Source organism: Ictidomys tridecemlineatus, chromosome 2 (genome assembly GCF_052094955.1).
Source record: "Ictidomys tridecemlineatus isolate mIctTri1 chromosome 2, mIctTri1.hap1, whole genome shotgun sequence".
Classification (NCBI taxonomy): domain Eukaryota; kingdom Metazoa; phylum Chordata; class Mammalia; order Rodentia; family Sciuridae; genus Ictidomys; species Ictidomys tridecemlineatus.
The window spans coordinates 139,837,892-139,858,408 of NC_135478.1; the positions used below are offsets into that span (position 1 = coordinate 139,837,892).

At 33.9% G+C, this 20,517-nt stretch overlaps 1 protein-coding gene across 3 annotated transcripts in view; it reads right to left on the bottom strand.

Moving 5' to 3' along the window:
- Positions 1-433: 433 nt before the first annotated feature.
- The window catches only part of Anln (anillin, actin binding protein), a 60,767-nt gene continuing 40,683 nt past the window's right edge, over positions 434-20,517 (bottom strand). For all 3 annotated transcript variants that reach the window (XM_040291845.2, XM_005319196.4, XM_040291844.2), the window contains 4 exons: positions 13,951-14,037; positions 9,123-9,230; positions 4,341-4,513; positions 434-1,741 (listed from right to left, as the gene is read on the bottom strand). In XM_040291845.2, coding sequence (XP_040147779.2) covers positions 1,618-1,741; positions 4,341-4,513; positions 9,123-9,230; positions 13,951-14,037 — 492 coding nt within the window. In that variant the 3' untranslated portion in view covers positions 434-1,617. The remainder of the gene's footprint in view (positions 1,742-4,340; positions 4,514-9,122; positions 9,231-13,950; positions 14,038-20,517) is intronic.

Genomic DNA, 20,517 nt, shown 5'->3' on the forward strand with positions numbered 1-20,517 from the left:
AGTTACAACACACAAGACTTCTCGCTTTAACTTTTTTGAGCCTCTTGAATTTTGTACCACCATATGTAATGCCTGTTCAAAAATAAATACAAGTCTATCAAGAAGTACAAGGAACCACCTCATCAGTCCCATCACACCTATTGTCTGTTTTGGGTGGTGATATCCCTCATCTATCAGTTTCTACTAAGCACTTTGGAATCGTCCACCATCTTCTCAAATGCACATCTAATTTCCATATTCTGCTGACATGCCTCAAAAAGGAACCCTTCCATCAACCCACACATTTAATTGCAACCCTGGGATTATACAATAAGCTAAAACCTGGGCTACAGACAAAAAGATGAGATACTGTCAGGACAATACCCTCAAGAAGCCCCAGAGCTTAGAGATGCAGAGCAGCACACATAGTACTTCTTAAATAACCAATTCCATAAGCTGTTTACAAGTATTTATTTAGGTAAGAGGTCATAAAATATATTTTATAACATACATAAGAAAAAACACATTTGAATGATTAAAAAATAAAATGACAGGTGACAGAATTTAGTGTTTAGAAATGAAATCATCAATAACTTCTAACAATTCAAAGAAAAAACTCAAAGTGTATCTAAAAGTTGAGACTATGTTTTACAATATTTTATAATAAAAAAGTATTAGACTTTTAAAGGCAATACATGACATAATGGTTTTCTGAATGATTTCAAAATAGGTTTCAAGACACTGTCATACATAGACATGGGGAAAAAAAAAGACAAGAACTTTGGCAAGCAAAGTATTAATCCATAGCAGCTTGGTAAAAGTTTATTTCTTTTAATATAAAAATTCTTAAATTTACATTTGTTCTTGTTATAGGAGCAGAAAGAATTAATATGGTAACGTATGAGAAGTCTATAGGCTATATGGCAAAAATGATTATTTCAATAGAGCCTGAATTCTATGAAAAATGTGCACCACACTGCATATATAGTAACTGGGTAAATGTAAACCTTGTGATTATTAACTCTTCTACATAAAATATTTAACCCCCAAATCTCACAAAATGCTCCCTATATTTCTTTCTTAAATGCAGCCTCAAGCTTTAAACTAACATACATTTGCTATTTGAAAAAGTTCTCATCTCCATTTTTAAAAATGTTCCGTAAAGTACTTTAGAAAAAAACATTTTTTCAGTATGCTGGTAACAAGCTTTCAAAAAACTACCAAAGCTAGAGAAGGGATCACCAAACCAGAGGTTTCCTTCTCTAACCCCTGGAAGACCTTGCTACTTGGAGGCTCATAGCTCCAAGAAGATAACTCAGGATTTCTAACTTAAAAAAAATTGTCATAAATAACTGGATAATTAAATTTCTAGGAAAATGAAATTTTTCTATTTGGATTACGAAAAGTCAATTATAATGAATGCCTTCCAATTATTTATGAATTACTTATGAATGAAAGATGAGAAATCAGTTGTTACATACAAAAGATAAATACTGCATAATATGTAGTGAATATTTGCACAAACCCTCTTATTTAAAGCATTAAATGCAATCAGTAAATCTGATGCTCTTAAATGTGTTTTCTTAAAATACATTTATGACACAACTCAAAAAAACCTCTAAATGGACAGAAACATTTTTAAGGCTTTCCTATAGGTTTATAGCAAGCATCGGGTTGCCATAGGCGAATATCAACAAGAACCTGATTGAGTTTTTGCATCCAGAGATCCCGTTCTTCCTTAGTATCTGCAGACAGCCAGTTCCTACAGGAACAAACAAACAGAGATCAGAATCTCCTCCATCTCATTCCATACCTTCATGTAGCCTTGCTAAGAAAAATGAAAACCAAAAAAAAAAAAAAAAGCCTAAATAAATCAGTAAAAAGAGTTAGTCTTAACACCTTTTAATGAGTTCTAATAAAAACCCACAAAATGAGATGTTTTTCTAAGTATAAAAGAGTAAAATTATCCTGTTTGGTTAGCTGATCATAACTCACACTAATAACATTTGGTAAATGACGTTTCCAACAAAGAAGGTGTTTCACACAGGCAGTCTTGCCTAGGTAATTTGGCAATGTGAGACACCCACTGAGTATAGGCAGCTTCCTAGTAATACCATCACAGACTCAAATCTGAGTTATCAATATTGAGAGCTCAAATCTGAGTAACCAATATCCTTAAGACTCAGGCTCCCTAAAAGCTGGATGCTCTTGGATCTTAACCTGCCTTTATAGGTAATGCCAATGTGCATTGTTCCCCATTATTTTTGTCCTACTATGCTGGTAGAACATGGTGGTACTTAAAATAAAGATTCTAAGACTTTTGTCATACCAGGAATCTCTTCCTTGTATCCATATTAGCAACCAGTTGAATGAATAACTGGTTGATGGGGTGAGCAATGGCAGGGAAAGGGGGAGTTCCCTAATTCCCAGACAGACCGTCCTTCTAGAGAATAGCCATTTATCTGTTAAAGGGTTTTATGCTGTACTCATTTTATACCTTTATAATTTGTCATTTATACTAAAATGGTGCAAAAATGAATAAGGGGGTAAATTTACCGTTTCCGAAATGTTAATAAAAAGAATATTACTTGGAATAACAATGACCTTTTGTAGTGCTCATTCCATGAACTCAACACTGTGCTAAATGTATCTATTCATTAACTCTCTTGTCACTCTATGAAGTTTCTTTTTCCCTTTCGACACAGGAGAATTCAGAGAACTAGCAAAGTTAAGTGACTTGCCATGATTACATCTATTAAGTTACCAAGTTAGGTTTGTAGAGCCAGAAGTGTAGCTTATGGTTTGATCCCCAGTGCCCAAAACAAATTTAAATTAAAAAAAAAAACACTTAGGTCTGTTGACTTTAAAGCTTCACTATAAATATTGCCTCCCCATGTGATAAGGGATTTCCTGTTCAAATATGTAGTGTCTTCTGTAAGTTAGGCAATATTGATGAGGAGAAATCTTTTATGATGAAGAAGGGAAATATAGCAAGCCTGGTTAATAAAAATAAAAATGAGGTACATTGAATTTAGATAAAAGGTATATGTTTAAAAGGCACTAACTACAGAGAAACAGATCCACAAAAAAGAATGCAGAATTGCAGCATATTTTTATTGTTATGATCAAAAAAATAAAATAACTTTTAAACCCTCAAGCAAAGCTTAAGATAGCCAAGACTATAAACTGAGAATATGCTTGGATAAAGCACAACACAACCAAGTTATGATAATGTTATAAGAAAAACTACACATAAATAAACAGAATAATTAGAGCAATAGGTAATCTAGCTACTTCTACCATAGGGGAAGTCCCAAAGAACAGTGTAGAAGGGTTTATGCAGCAAGTAAAAAAAAAGTTATATGAAAAATATGAGTAAGATTTACAAGAGATAAAGTAAGCTGTTGTGGTCAGAACTATTTAGGTACTGAACTTTGGTTCTCTCAATGATGGAGACCAGCCATGAGGCAGCTACCAAGCAAAAATAATTACAAAGCCATTTTGCCTCTCCTGTCTTTACACTACTGTTGAAGGTCCCCGAAGGAAAGGAATGGATGAGCCAATGTGAATTAATCAGGATGTAACCTACTCATCAAGAATTTGCAAAGAATGGGTCCCCTAGTTTTTTAAAAACAAATTGGCAGGCTCTGAGGAACAACATTGTTCTATTTTGGTATAATGTCTCTGGGTTGCAGCTTTCTAAGATTTTCACATTAGAAACTCAGTGAGCTAAGGCTACCATCTCCCTGTCCTCAATATCCAGCAACAGCCTGATGAACAAAGGTTTTTGTCAAATTCTAATTTTTGTGCCTAGTTATAACTTTATCTTCAAACTTTTTGGTCATTCATGCAAACGAAGCTATGTTAGACTCTTAGAGTTATTACTAAGTTTTTGTATCTTAAGCTGAAGGTTAACAAAAAAGTGATATTCCCAAGAATTTATTCTCTCAACCTCCAACCAGGAATCTGAAGAATGAGACTCTTTTTGTAAATCATTGGGTTAAATGAGGGTATTTTTGTAATGAAAAGGAAGGAATTTATCAAGTTTTCTTAAATAAAGCTTGACTTCTCAGCTACACATGAAATCTGTAAACTTAAGCCAAAGATTATTAATTAGCTAACCACCTTGTAAATGTTTACACTGTGAACATATTAGAAAACATGATTAGCTGGGATATAACCTGAATGTTAAACACTTCTTAACTATATTGTTTTATAGACTGTTCTCTTAATGCTATAGATGTGTTTCCTACAGCATTTCTTTCAAAGTCAGAGGTCACTCTGATATTTCTCATCATGGTAAGAACAAAGTGGGTAATTAGTTACTTAATTGACAGAAATAATAAAAGTTTGATACATACTTTGTGACACAGAGTGTATCCCTACATTGGCTGACGAGAGTCTCTCTGTCATCTTCTCTCTGTGGTCGAACAGTAATTAATTCAAAAGTATTTCGTCTTGCACAAAATTCTCTGTTGGCTGGTTCTATCTGATGGCTGGTACAATTGGCCAGATTAATCCTTCCTATGGGATTCTTTAAAAATAAATTTAAAAAACATTAGTAGAACATACACAAAACTAAGTCAAGAAACATTAAGCGTTAAGTTAGTAAAATTAAAATTAGAAAGCCATTCATTTAAAGCTAAATTTCGGGCTGGGGATGTGGCTCAAGCGGTAGCGTGCTCGCCTGGCATGCGTGTGGCCCGGGTTCGATCCTCAGCACCACATACAAACAAAGATGTGTGTCCGCCAAAAACTAAAAAAAAAATAAATATTAAAATTCTCTCACTCTCTCTTAAAAAAAATAAAATAAAAATAAAATAAAAGCTAAATTTCCCCAAAATGGAAAATTAATATATGGGGGGAAATGCCCTGGTAATCTCTAATCATCAGGGAAATGTAAATCAAAACCACAATGAGATATCACATCATACCTGTTAAGTTGGCTAGATGAAAGAGAACAACTATTGGTAACCACCACCACAAAAAAAAAAAGCCCTATACACTGTTGGTGACATTGTAAATAAATATAGCCATTTTAGAAAACAGTATGGAAGTTCCTGAAAAAAAAAACTAAAAATAGAATTACCATATAACCCAGCAATCTCATTACTGGATATATATCCAAAGGAATTGGAATCAGTATGTCAAAGAGATGTCAGCACTGCCATGTTTGCTGCAGGATTATTCACAATAGCCACAGTATGGAAACAACTTAAGTATCCGTTGACAGGTGAACGGATATTAAAATGGGATACTACTCAGCCTTGAAAGAAGGGGGGCCATATAAATAAATTGTGATACAAAGTTTCCAACAAATATGGAATAAAAAATAACATATATAATAAAAATAAAATTTAAAAAATACATAATAAAAATAATAAAATATATAATTTTTAAAACCTTAAACAGAAAATTTTGACATTTGAGATAACATGAAAGAATCTAGAGGTCCCTGTGTTAAGTGAAATAACCCAGGAACAGAGAGGCAAACAGCACATTGATCTTACTTTTTACATGTGGAATCTAAAAAAGTCAAATTCATACAAGTAGAGAGTGGAAGAGAGGCTAGGGAAGGGAAGGCAGTAGATAAGGAAAGGGGAGAAATTGGCCAACAGGTACAAAGTTAAAGTTAGGCAAGAGGAATAAATTCTATTGCATGGTATGATAACTATAGTTAATAATAATGTATATTTGAAAAATAAAAGAATTTTAAGTGTTCTCAGCAGAAATGAATGAAAAATATTTGAGGTGATAAATATTCTAATTAGCTTGATTTGATCATTGCACAATATATACATATATTGAAAACATATAGGACCCCATCATAAAGAGACTAAGTCATTACTTATCAGTTAAATTAAAAATTTTAAAAGTTAAAATATTTAATATTTTATATTAAACATAAATAGTCAATATTTCTTATTGTTTCTTGCTATACAAAAAATTGGAAACCAAAAATACCAACTGATGGCTGTTATTAACTATTCTATGAACCTAAAATAAACAAAACCACTATTATGGAAATCTTCAAACAGAAAATAAAAAGAACAGTATATAATCCCTTAAGTACCCTCAACAATTAGATACATATGTTCAACTACCTTTTGCCTATACTTCACCTTTTTCTCCTCTTTCAGTAAAAAGAAGCCTAGACATCTTACTTCATGTATAAATATTTTTTATGTATCTCTAAAAGATAAGGCCAAGCAATTGGAAGCTAAATCATTCCTGTGCTATGTTAACTAAAAATCCATGAGACCAAATGGTCCCCAAAAAGAGAAGAGGGAAACATATGGTCACAGCCAATAAAACTGACAATACTATTAGTAATTTTAAGAATTAAAATAAAATATATAATTTTTAAAACCTTAAATGGGCTAAGTTTGGATAGAACAGTAAAATCCTCTGTTCATTGGTTAAAAGTAACAGAAATTCTTACATCCCAAGTATAAAATGGTTTGTGACTCACTGGCAATTTGATAACAGCTATCAAAAAGCATCACAAGTAAACATATTCTGATCTACAATTCTACTTAAAAGAAATTTATCCTGAGCAAATTCATAAGCAAACAAAGATATTTATTCATATGTAGTCACTATTTTTTCACAATAGCAAATATTCAAAACAAATTAAAAGATAGTAAGGGGGGCCATATAAATAAATTATGATACAAAGTTTCCAACAATATGGAAAACTAAACAGTATGAAACTAAATAGTATTATATAATGCTATTATATAACCCCTCCAAAATTCTAGATAATTGAACTTAAAAAAATAAAAGAAATCATCAAAAGCCAAAAATCAATGAGGAAGAGAGAGTGCTGAAGAGCAAGCTAGCCTGAAATCCTGGTTTACCCTTGGGGCATTAACAAATGTAGAAATCTATAGCCTGGCTCACACAGATGAAATGACTTAATATGAAGCCTGGTACTTGCTTTAAAATATGCCCAGCAAAACAAGAAGAAAAAAAAAAAGCATGTTCTGGAGACACAAATTAAACTTCAAAATTAATACTTCCCAGAGCTAATAGTATAGTATATTATTTCTTTTTTGTGTACATGAATATTTTAATTATAAAAAGCAAAATATAGGGTGGGGCTGAGATTGTAGCTCAATAGTAGAGCGCCTGCCTAGCATGTGTGAAGCACTGGGTTCGATTCTCAGCACCATGTATACATAAATAAAGGTCCATCAACAGCTAAAAAAATTTTTTAAAAAAGCAAAATATACTTTTCCATGTGTGTGCACCTGCAGGAGAGAAAGAGATAAAAGGGCTAATAAGAGTAATACATTATTGAATAAGAATAAAGATTTCCCTGACCAGGTACTAAGATTTATTTTAAGCTGTAGTTATTGAGATTAGGATAGAAAAATAGAAAAGGAAACAGAATAGAAAAGCTAAAACATAAACCTACTCATAATTATATCTTAGATGTATACATATAACAAATATATTAATACTTGCCAGAAATGGCACTGTGAATCAGGGGGAAAAGGACTGACCATTCAGTAATGCTGGCAAAATTTGTTATCCAGGGCTGGGAATATAGCTCAGTTAGTGGAGTGCCTCACATGCACTAGGCCCTGGGTTCAATCCCCAGTACCACATACACACTCACACACACAAACACCCACACACACACAAACAAAAGTTTCTCTGGTCCCAAAAAGTAAATTTAAAAATTCTAGATAAATTAAATGTTAAGTATAAAACTTTGTAGATAAAGTATAAGAGAATTTTTTTAGTTACAAGGTAAGAATGGTTTTCTTAAGACTCAAAAAGTACAAAGAGCTGGTGATACAGCTCAGTGGTAGAGTACTTGCCTATCATGCATAAGGCCCTGAGTTAAATTCCAGTGTCACAAAAACAACACAATAGGTTAACAGATCTGGTTTCCTCAACATTAAAAAATTCAGTAAATTTTTAAAACACTGTAATAATAAAAGATATCCCAAGCCATACACTAGAGAATTATAATTCCAACTTACAAAAAAGAATGTGAAATGGCTAAAATATATAGAAAATCAATTAATAGAAGAGAAAATATAAATAGCCATACATATAAGAAAAGATGTTTCCTCTAGTAATCAAGGATATATAAAATAACAGTGAGATAACACTTTGGATCTACTGACAAAAGTTTAAAAGGCTGATAGATCAAGTGTCAGCAAAAATAGGAAAACTGAGAAGTCCCATATACATCTTGGTAGGAATGGAAAATTGTGGACCATCTTCAAAGAATCATTTGACAAAATAGCTAAAGATATTAAAAATCCCACAACCCAGAACTTTCATCCATTTATTTAAAAAGCAACAGTACTAGTTTTAATAGCAAGGATGTGGAAATAATCTAAGTACTCCTAAAGAGGAGAATGAATAAAGTGTGATGTGGTCTTACAGTGCAATACTATACTCAGAGAAAAATAAACCAAAAATATACATATCCTCCTAGACTAACTAACACATTGTCCTCAAAAAGGCAAGTTGTAGAATATTTACAATATATTATTTGTTCAATATTTAAAATACCAATTGCAATAACATATATTACATATATACAATAGAATCTGAAGAAATACATAGGAACAAAAAACAATTTTAGCATGGGTTATCTCTATGGAGAACATCTACATAAACAGCTTCAACTGGACTAATAACTAAAGTTGACTGAAATGATGTTTTTGTGCCTTTTTGAATATCTTAAACATTTCACATATTTTTAAAATAATAATCTTAATTACCATAATATAATACTATTTAATAATTACTAAACACAATATAATAGATTTATCTTTTTTGATGTGGAAAGATGGAGATATATATATTTATATATATATATATAAAGTACTGCTTTGGCTGGAGATGTGGCTTAATGTATATGGTTGCCTAGTATGCTCAAGCCCTAATCCCAGCACAGGAGGGGGAAGGGGGGCGGAAAGACTCTAAGAGAAAAGAAGGAAAATCATAAGCAATAGACAGGATATAAAATCTTCACAAACAGAGGACTGCAGCAAGAACATTTTAAGAGCTTAGTAAGTACATGCAAGGGAGAAACTTGAAGCACAGAGGGAACACTTGCATGAGACACCACATGAAAATCAAAGTTCTTCACCACCAATCAGTACTACTTAAATTACCTTTCTCCTCTCATCATCTGGATAAGTCCAATAAGAGATACAGTTGCCAGAAAGAACACACCATCTTCGATGCCAGGCACCAAAACCACTAACATCTTCAAATATGGTCTGGAAAAGTCAATTGAAATGCTGACTTGAGAAACTGGAGGAAAATGTCCAAACTATAAAATGCTGATTCTGTATCTTCAACTTCATGTTGCCACATTTCATGTCGCCACATTTCATGTCAAAATCTACTTGTATGATTTGTATCATATCTTTTTACCTTAGTAATGAAAATTGTTGATTGTTCACATCAGAAGATAACTGTTATATTATTTAAAAACATTTAATACCACCTAGATAATTAACCTCAAATAAATATCTCTATAAAACTTTAGAGTTTTCATGAGCATGGTATCCCTAACCAAATGCTCCTTAAACAAGAGAGATGTATGAGTGTTGTAGAATATAATGACATGAGAGTATAATATCTTCTGCATTAAAAAACTAGTGACAGGCTGGACACAGTGGCACGCGCCTGTAATCCCAGCAATTCCGGAAGCTGAGGCAGGAGGATCACTTCAAAGCCAGCTTCAGCAACAGTGAGGCCGTAAGCAACTCAGTGAGACCCTGTGTCTAAATAAAATAAAAAATAGGGCCGGAGAGGTGGCTCAAGGGTGGTTGAGTGTCCCTGAGTTCAATCCTAGTTTACCCCCCCACACACACACACACACAAAAAAAAATAGTGATAGGATATTAAGTTAAATTTATCTTCACATAAAGACTGGCATTTCATTTATTCTCATTTAGAACAGAGTTTCTAACAGGATTATAAAAGTCAACTCATGATCATAAGCCTTGATGGACTGCTGTGATAAACATCAGAACTCCAAGTCCACTGCCTGGCTATCAGGTGCACTTGGAAGTGGTATCTCCCTGCAGTCAGACATGTCTTAGGAATGAAGGTGGCATGGGGTAGGTGAAGAGTAATGTTGGTTACAGATCAAACTCCTAAATAGGTAATGAGCAAGTACTTCCACTTAAACAATGTAAGTAGAAGCTGGGAAATTTTTTTCTCTGCTATTTTTCAATTGTAGTTATAACAGAGCCCTAATTTATATGAAGTCCTCACTTAATTTTAAAAAAAAAAATCCTTTAGGAACTTTTACATTAAAGAAAAAAGGAAAAAATGTAACAATGCTATATATAGATCATGAGTTGGCAAAATTTTCCTTGAAGGGCCAGAGAATAAATATTTCAGTCATAGTAGCTCATCTAGTCTATATTACAAATATTCAGCTTTCTTTTGTAGCACAAAAGAAGCACAGACACTAAGTGTAAACAGATTATCCTATTTCTACAGCAACAAGTGGTGGTCCCTACTTTGCTATCCCCTGATGCAGATAACCTAAAGGCATCTTTGTGTTTCATCTCAGAATACACCAAGGTTTTCCTACCTTTAAATCACAACTTTACCTTTCTGATTGTTGGGTAGCTAAAAATAACACTAGTATTATTTGATTCTGGCTGTGAGGCACACTATTCCAAGAACATGTTTTCACATTAACTCAACTAATCCTAGCACCAACCCTGCAATAGGATACATACTTTTTCCAATTCACTGGTTTATGTGAATTTGGCAAAGGCAGTTTTTGTATGAGATGCTTCCATGATAGATAAAAAAACCTCAAATCAATAAGCTTAGTTAGTTTAGTAAAATATTCCTAATAATCATAATCCTCCTGTCCTTTTTCCTGCTCCCTAGCTCATTCTTTTTCCCAACACATGCTTTTTTCTGAACAACACTGCTCATAGCTAAGGAAGAAAGAAATCTTGTCATTTCAATTTCAAGCACAAGTTAGTGCAGGTGACTCATGAGCTCCCTCCTGTGTGCATCTTTTACACCCTGAAGGTAACAGTCAAGGGAAATGCTAATGGAGTTATTATCATATCCTACTTAATCAAAGAGGAATAAGACAGCCTTTTCATCTTTATAGCTGAGGAAAATGAGGGTTAGGGGAAAATTAAGTGACAACACACAATAACAAAGCAAAATTGGCATCTTCTAGCTCCCTGTCCAAAACGCCTTTCTGCTGTCATCATTCAAGACCGATCTGGACCCACATTGATTTGGAACCAAGTACCAATGTCTCTGGTTACAGACTTCCTCCTCCAGCTGTCTCTGGCACAGCAGGAAAGGAAATTGAACCAAATAGCTTTCATTTCAGTTACAATCTCTATTTTTTACAGAAGGTAGGTGGAATTAAAAATGCATTGTTTAGGCAGAGGACAAAGTCATATGAGGGAGTTCTGAGCTCTTCATTTCTGAGACTGTGGGTGTAATAACAATGGCATTAGAATTCAAGTCTAGTTAAGAGCATAGCTCAAAAATTAAATAGGTTACACATTACATACAAATGAACTGGCTACTAGAACAGAACCTATCAGTTGCTAAAGGTGTCTACAATAAAATGTAAAAATATTTACATTCAGACCTCAGTAAGTAAACATGACTTTCAAGTCAGAAATTTATTTTAAAATGCTTTTCTAAGACTATCTACTGCCACCTACTGGATTTATAACTGAAGAAGCTAACAAGAAAGGAAAAATTGTGTGTGTTATCTGTGGGAAGTCTGATTTAGCTAGGCCACATGGGCTTTATTTTATACTTTTTTTTTTTTTGCACCTTTCAATAGTAACTGCAAACTTATTTGTAATATCCCTTGTATCATTCAAATTCTTGTGTCAAAGATAAAACCAATTTGATTTTCACCATAAACAAAATTTTCTATGTATTCTACACATATACTATTCTATAATGACAGAAAAAGTATAATTCTGTATAGACTGATCCCATGAACTATAGCTAGAGTGCATTTCATCCCCTCTTATGACCTTGCTTTTTGAATTACTCTAGTTCAAGTTCCCTATGGCTTCTATCTTCATCCTCTTTGGCCCTGTTAGAAATCACTCATTTGTATTTGGAGCTGCTCAAGTCTCTCCCATCCTAATAAATGAGGACCAAGTCCCTCTTTCACCCTGCAGTACACTCATTCTTCTCTCTTTTCCCACTTGCTACCAAACTTTGTTTACAAGAGTTACTCCTGCTCTCACTCCTCACCTCCCATCAGATCCAGAACCAGTAGTGACCTAGAGAACCACTTGTGATCTAGCCTCTGTTCTTGCCAAGGCTGAAATGACCACCTTATTACTCCAGCAGTCACAGTGGATTCTTATCTAACTTGACCACTCCCTCCTTCAAACCCTTCCCTTGGCAACCAAGACATTCAATCCTTCATTTCCTTCCCTGTGGAATCCTCTGAGGGCTTATCTCAAATGTCAATGTTACCCCTGGTCTGTTCTGCTCACTGGCCCTGGCCTTCCATTACTACCTTGACATGCAGACACATCCATACCTCTATCACCACTAAAACTTCTACCCTCAGTTCCAAATCCTGATCTTTGAAACATCTCTATTCCTAAAATTCAAATAATTTAAAACCCAGCTCATTAAAACTTCCCACTGCAAGTAGGAATTGACTGGGAAGGGGCATGAGGAAACTTATTAGTTTAAATCTTAATAGAAATTTGGGTTATACACATCTATGTATTTATCAAAACTCAAGAAATGTGCAATTAAGTTTCAGGGGAAAGCCCTTAATGTCTACAATATATTTTGAAATTCTTTCAAAAAAGATAGAGGAATGGCTGGATAGGAGATATGTGGTAAAACAAGGTAGTAAAAAATGTTACAGGTGTAAGATAAAATCTAGAAAGTGGATAGATGGATGCTCATTGTAAAATTCTATACATATTGCTATTTGTTTGCCATTTCTCACAATAAAATGTTGGAGGGGGGGGAATACATGGCCTCCAGCCTCAAATGTGGGAAGGAAGAACATACTTGCTCTTCCCCCCAGGTGCTTTACCCTCAATAGTATTCCTGCCACTCAAAATGTGCAAAGAGGGAGCTGAGCGCCATTTGTGACTTGTGCTTTCCTCACCTGCTAGAGCCAAATCACCTGTGTCTGCTTGCTTCCTTCTTCATGCCTCTCTGATGAGCCATTCCCTGCATCCCACTTGTGGTTCCCATCATCTCTAACACCCAGTATCTGTTTCCTAACTAGCCTTTCAGGATCACCATTCTCCAATCATGTTCCATATGTCAGGTCAAAATGATTTTTCTAAACCCCAAATTTAGTGTTTTCCTCTGTTTAAAATGCTTTAAGAATACCCCACTGGCTTCAGAATAAAGCCCAAAATCTTTTAAATGCCCTTTAACACTTGGCCCATTTCCCCTACCTAAACTTTGCTTTCTAGTCCCTCTCCTCCCTCCACCCCTCCCCTTAACTCAAAGGCTGAAATACCTGTCATTGTTGGAGTGTCTCATGCTTCTTTCCTTCAGGTGGGGGTAAGAGAGGGAAGGGCCCTCCAGGCCACTGTACATGCTCCCCTTATATGGAACACTTATCTCCTTTCCCCTAACTTATTCAGTGAGCAGTTTAGAAGTTACTTCTTACAGCAGCTTCCTTTAACCTTCTCCACACACAGGACAGATATTTTGCCAGCTCACACCTACCCCACTGTGTTTTCTCCTACTTTAGTACTGTATTACACTTGCCTATTCATTTGTATTTCCCCTTAGTGAACCAAAAGCCTTAGTTGAGTGATTGCTTTTTATGGCCTATGGTATTCCAGCACAATGACTGGCATATAGATGATTTGCAACAAATCTTTATTGAACCAATTTATCATTTAATCACATAGACCTTCATTCCTATGGGAAACCAAATCTATGTGTTATAAAATTGAAAAAGGAAAATAAAGACTAAATGACGCTACTTACTAGAAAACCTTTTTCTTCAACACTTGAATTCACTTGACAATTTATTTTTAAATGAATATGACCTTCCAAAGGAGACAAAAAGGGTACCTGGAAGAAAAAGGGTAAATTATTTATAAAATAGTTTCAAAGATGATTTTTCTTGATAAAACATGTATAAATCATGAATAAAGAATAATATGCATAGAAAATACATCATTTCTAAAGTTGGAATATAAAAGACATAGCCAAAAAGCCACTGATTCCTTAGCAACAAACACTTTTGAAGAATAAATTAATTCACTATAGAGCTTGATAAAAACAAAAACCCTAATTAATGTGAAAAATAAAACAGGTTTAAGAATAGAATACATATTTATCTATTCTCCATCAACAGAATATACTCAACAGGAGATCAACTGCTTAAATTTACTTACTAATAAAGAAAAATGAATTGCAGAAATGAGAAAGCTAATCCTCAGACTCATAGGAAATTGTCAAAAGTCCTAAAAACCAAAATAATCTTAAAAATCAGAAACAAAGATGGAGAAATTATATATCACCATTTAAAAAAATTAATTCACCAGGTGTAGTGGTGCTTGCATTTAACCCCAGCAATTTTGGAGGCTGAAATAGGAGGATCACAAGTTCAAAGCCAGTATCAGCAATTTATTGACGCCATATACAACTTAGTGAGACCCTGTCTCTAAATGAAAATAAAAAGGTCTGGGGATATGGCTCAGTGGTTAAGTGACCTTAGGTTCAATCCCCCACACCAAATAAATAAATACAATTTTAAAAATAAAAAATTAATTCAAACTGTAGTACTAGCAAAGGATGACACATAAACAAAGGGAAAATAATTGAAAGCCCAAAGAAATAAATTCATATATGCGTAGCCAATTGATTTTTGACAAGAATGCCAAGACCATTCAAAGGCACAAAGCAGTCTTCAACAAATGATGTTGAGAAGATTGGATAGTCACATGAAAAAGAGACTGGACTTGTACCTCATACCATATAAAAAAATTTAACTCAAAATGGATAATTATTTAAATATGACAACAAATACCATAAGCCTCTCAAAAGAAAACATGAAGGTAAAGCTTCATGATTGTGGGTTGGGCAATGAGTTCTCAGATATGATAGAAAAGCATAAGCTACACAAGGAAAAAAAATAAATTTGTTTTCATCAAAATCAAAAAACCTTTCAGTATAGAGGTTTCTCAAAAGTTGAAAGCAGAACTACTATATGACCCTGCAATTCCACTTTTAGTATTTGTCCCAAACAACTGTAATCAGGTTCTCAAAGTTATATCTGCATTCCCATCTTCATTGCAGCACTGCTCAAAATAGCTAAGAGGTAGCAAAAACCTAAATGACCATCAACAGAATAAATCAAGAAAATGTGATATGTAATGGTCTAGTGTTCAGAAAAGCCACAGAACTCAACAACAAAACAATAAAAAGAACAACCCAAACAACCCAATTAAACTTTTGGCAAAGGACTTGAATGGGCATTTCTTCAAAGAAGATATATATCTGGCTGGGAGTGGTGGTGCATGCCCATAATCTCAGCAGTTCAAGAATGCTGAGGCAGAAGGATCACAAGTTCAAAGCTGGCTTCAGTAACTTAGTAAGGCACTAAGCAACTCATTGAGATCCTGTCTCTAATAAAATATATTAAGAAAAGGGGTGGGGATGTGGTTCAGTGGTTAAATGCCTCTGGGTTCAATTTCCAGCAACCCCCCCCCAAAAAAAAGGTATATATCTGTATGTCAAAGAATATATACATGTATATCTTCCAATAAACACATAAAAAGATGCTCAAAATCAACAGTACTTGGAAAAATACTAAAACAAACCTACAAGGGGCACCACTTCAAAACCACTTGGCTGGTTAAAATTTTGAAGAGAAAGAATCAAGAATGAATAAATGAGATGGATTCAAAATAAAAAGCAGCTTCTCACAATGGAAACAATCAATAACATGAAAAGAGAGCCTACAGGATGGGAGAAAACCTTTACCACACACACCTCAGAAACAGCACTAATCTCCAGGAAATATAAGGAAACCCTCAATGTTATATGAAATCACATATAAGAGGTTGTGAGGGGAAGGGGGGGGGAACAAGGGTGAGAACTGATCAACAACAGAGGAGGTAGAGAGGGAAGATGGGAGGGGAGGGGAGGGGAGGGGGGATAGTAGGGGATAGGAAAGGCAGCAGAATACAACAGTCACTAATATGGCATTATGTAAAAATGTGAATGTGTAACTGATGTGATTCTGCAACTTGTATTTGGGGTTAAAAATGGGAGTTCATAACTCACTTGAATCAAATGTATGAAAGATGATATGTCATGAGCTTTGTAATGTTTTGAACAACCAATTAAAAAAAATTAAAATTAAAAATAAAAAAAAATAAAGAACCCAAAAGACAGGGCTGGGGATGTGGCTCAAGCGGTAGCGCGCTCTCCTGGCATGCGTGCGGCCCGGGTTCGATCCTCAGCACCACATACAAACAAAGATGTTGTGTCCGCCGAACTAAAAAAAATAAATATTAAAATATTCTCTCTCTTTAAAAAAAAAAAAAGAACCCAAAAAACTTAACAATTTAACCAAATAACCCAATCAATAAATGGGCTAAGGAACTGAACACTTCAAAGAAGAAATACAATCAATCAACAAACTATGAAAAAATGTTCAACATCTCTAGCGATTAGAGAAATGCAAACCAAAACTCTTAAGATTTCATCTCACTCCAGTTAGAATGGCAATTATCAAGAATACAAGTAACAATAAATGCTGGCAAGGATGTGGGGAAAAAGGAAACTCATACATTGCTGGTGGGAATGCACATTCCTGCAACCACTAAGTAAAGCAGTATAGATTCCTCAGGAAACTTAGAATGGAACCACCATTTGACCCAGTTATCCCATTCCTCAGTTTATACCCAAAGGACTTAAAAATCAACACAGTACAGTGATGCAGTCACATCGATGTTTATATTAGCTATTTACAATAGCTAAACTATGTAACCAACTGAGATACCCTTCAACAGATGAATGGGTAAAGAAAATGTGGTATATATACACAATGGAATATTGCTCAGGCTTAAAGAATGAAATTAGGGGATTTGCAGGTAAATCAATGGACCTAGAGAATATCATGCTAAGCGAAGTAAGCCAATCCCCCTAAAACCAAAGGCCAAATGTTTTCTCTGATTAGTGGATGTTTATCCATAATGGGGGGGGGGTATAAGGAAAGAATGAAGGAACTTTGTGCAGAAGGAGTGAGGGAAGGGGAGAAGGTATGGGGATGGAAAGGACAGAGGAATGAGACAGACATTATTACCCTATACACACTACCAGTGTGACTCTGCACCATGTTCAGCCAGAGGAAAGAGAAGCTATGTTCCATTTGTGTACAGTGTATCAAAATACATTCTACTGTCATGTACAACTAGTTATAACAAATTAAAAGTAAATTTAAAAAAAGAAAAAATACACAAGACATGAAAAAGCATGAAAATATGGCCCTTATCAAGAGAAAAAAAACATTAATAGCAAATCCAGATCCACAGATAATCTAAATGTTGAAGCAGAATAAGAATTTAGAGCAAAAGATTGGCAAAAATGGGTTAAAAGGATACAGAATATCTGCAGAGAATTAAAAGCTGTAAAACAGGTCCAAATTCTGAAATTTCAAAACTAAAGAAAAAAGAGTTTCAATTACTTAGTAATTACTACGTAGGCTAAATAGGAGACTGGGGTACCTCAGGAAAAAAGATAGATGGACTAGAAAACAACTTATTAGAAATGATCTAAAATGAAGTACAAAGGAATAAAGAATTAAATGAAAATAAGAACATGCCATAACTTATAGGAAAATAGTCAACAGTCTAATAGATTTCTCAGGAGCTCCATTAAGAAGGGAGAACTGTGCAGAGGAAATATTAATGAGTTAGAATCTGCCAAAACTTACAAAATACACAACTACAGATCCGTAAACCCAGAAGTCTAGAGCCAGTGAGAATATCCTTCAGATATTAAGAAATTATAAAAACATTTTTGAATGAATAAAAACTAGAGAATTTATTTCCAGTAATTCTATGCTCCAAGAAATTTAAAAAAAGTTCCTCCTGAGAGTGCAAGGTTCCCAGATGGAAACCTGGATTTGCAAAGGAATAAAGAAAACCATAAATGGGGGGCTGGGGATGTGGCTCAAGCAGTAGCGTGCTCGCCTGGCATGCGTGCGGCCCGGGTTCAATCCTCAGCACCACATACCAACAAAGATGTTGTGTCCGCCGAGAACTAAAAAATAAATATTAAAATTTAAAAAAAAAAAAAAAGAAAACCATAAATGGTAAATACAAAAGGGCAACATTTTAAAACATAATTTTAAAATGTCATTTAAAAATTAATTAAAGAAAAAATGATGACATTGTTTGATGGGAATTATAATAAAGAAGTAAAATATAATGGGATGGACAAATGGGATTATGGGATTATACTGTTGTGGGATTCTGTTATACTGCACATGATGTGGCGTAATAATATTTCAAGGCAGACTTCAATAGGTTTAGGATGCATACTGTAATTTTTAGCAACTACTAAAAAAAGAATAAATAGAAGGAAGTATACCTAAAATTCAACAGAGGAGATGAAAAGGATCACGAAAATATTCAAATATTAAATATTATCCTGAAGAAGGCAAGAAAGAAAAAACAAAATAGCAAAAACAGATGAAACAAATAGAAAAAAAAAACAAGAAAATTGTCAACAAACTTTTTCTGTAAAGAACCAATTATCATTTTAGGCTTTGTAGACCATATGGTCTGTCACTTCCATTTAACTCTACCATTAGAGCATGAAGGCAGCCACAGACAACATAAAAACAAATGGCATAGCAGTGTCTCAAATAGTGTAATCACAAAAACAGACTATTGAACTTTGCTAATAATAATAATAATTCATTAGTATTGGTCCATTTATTGTGACAAATGTAATGTTATTTTTTTTAACAAAAGAAAGTAGGCCACAAGCTAGATTTAGTCTGTGGGTTGTAATTTGCCCAACCCTATGGTAGTCTGAACCCAAACCACACTAGTATGACATTAAATGTAAATGGACTAAACCACAGTGAAAGGACAAAATATTGTCAGACTAAATAATACATGACCATAAAAGACATTTATAAAACATAAATCTGAAATATAGACACAAAGAGACTCAAGGATGAAAAAAAATATATACAGCAATGATAAAAAGCTATTTTGACTACATTAATATCAACAATGTAGACTTTAAAATAAAAGTCATCGAAGATGATGTGAATAATTCATCAGTATGATACAATAATCCAAAACATTTATGCAGGTAGCTCTAAAATACATGAAGCAAAAACTGACCAAAGAGGGCTGGGGGTGTACCCAGCATGCTTGAGGCCGTGAGTTTGGTCCCCAGCACAACCCACTACCACCCAAAATTGACAAAATTAAAATTAAATGTCTAAATACTGACTATGCTGCTCTTACTAGTTAAAAGTTTGGGAACTGATATTTTCTTCCAGCATGAAAATTCTCATAAGAAATATTTTTAAATAAATCTTTCTTATCAATAGATTAATAGACACCTCATGTAAAAGTATTTTTTAAATTATAAAAGATGTTTAAACATATGTGACAATTTGAAATGATTTCAAATTTGAATTAGGGATTACAAATATAAGAAAAAATTCAACTGTATAGATTTCATCCCTAGTATAAAATGGTAACATGTATATCTAAAGTGATATTCGCTTCTAGGTCAAAAAGAAAGAAAGATGCTATTTATTATCTATCATTTCATCTGCCCTGTGAAAAAGAATAACATTTTGAGTGGAATAATCTTAATTCAGTCTAAATTTAAAAGTTCTCACCATAGTGTTAGTTCATTACAATTTGATCCTCCAACCCAAAATAGGTAACTTAAAGGGAAATTCCAAGACCCCTCCCCAAATATGTGTGTGTACATATATATATATATATATTTTTTAATTACAATTTATATATATTATATATACATATACACATATATAGATTCCAATCGACTAATTACATGAAATAAATCTCTAACTTTAGACATCCATATGTAGAATCAAAACATCATATTTCAGTATACCCATTTCTTAAAACTTCTCTCTTTTCCATATTGTCAATTTTAAGTTCTTAGGTTCTTTCCTCTCAATGCTAATTAATAAAATTTCATTTTTTAGCCCAGAGAATGCTGGAGATAAAAAAATCTCAGAAAGATGAGGGGAAAATGTACCCTACTGCTTTAGAGCTATGGAAAAGTAGACAATATTCTTGATTAGAAGCTTATCCTGATAAAGAAGAGAATTGAAAATATTCACAAAACCGTCAAGCTTACTGTCCCCTGACAAGTGTGGAGAATTGCATGAAAAGATTACAATTCTAATCTGTTGAAAGAGTCCACACTTCAACTGTGTTATAAAACATAACTTATGACTAGGTTGAATGTTGTCATTAATTATACACGGTATATGCACTATTTTAATCACAGAGGCCAACAGATAGAAACTTAACAGCT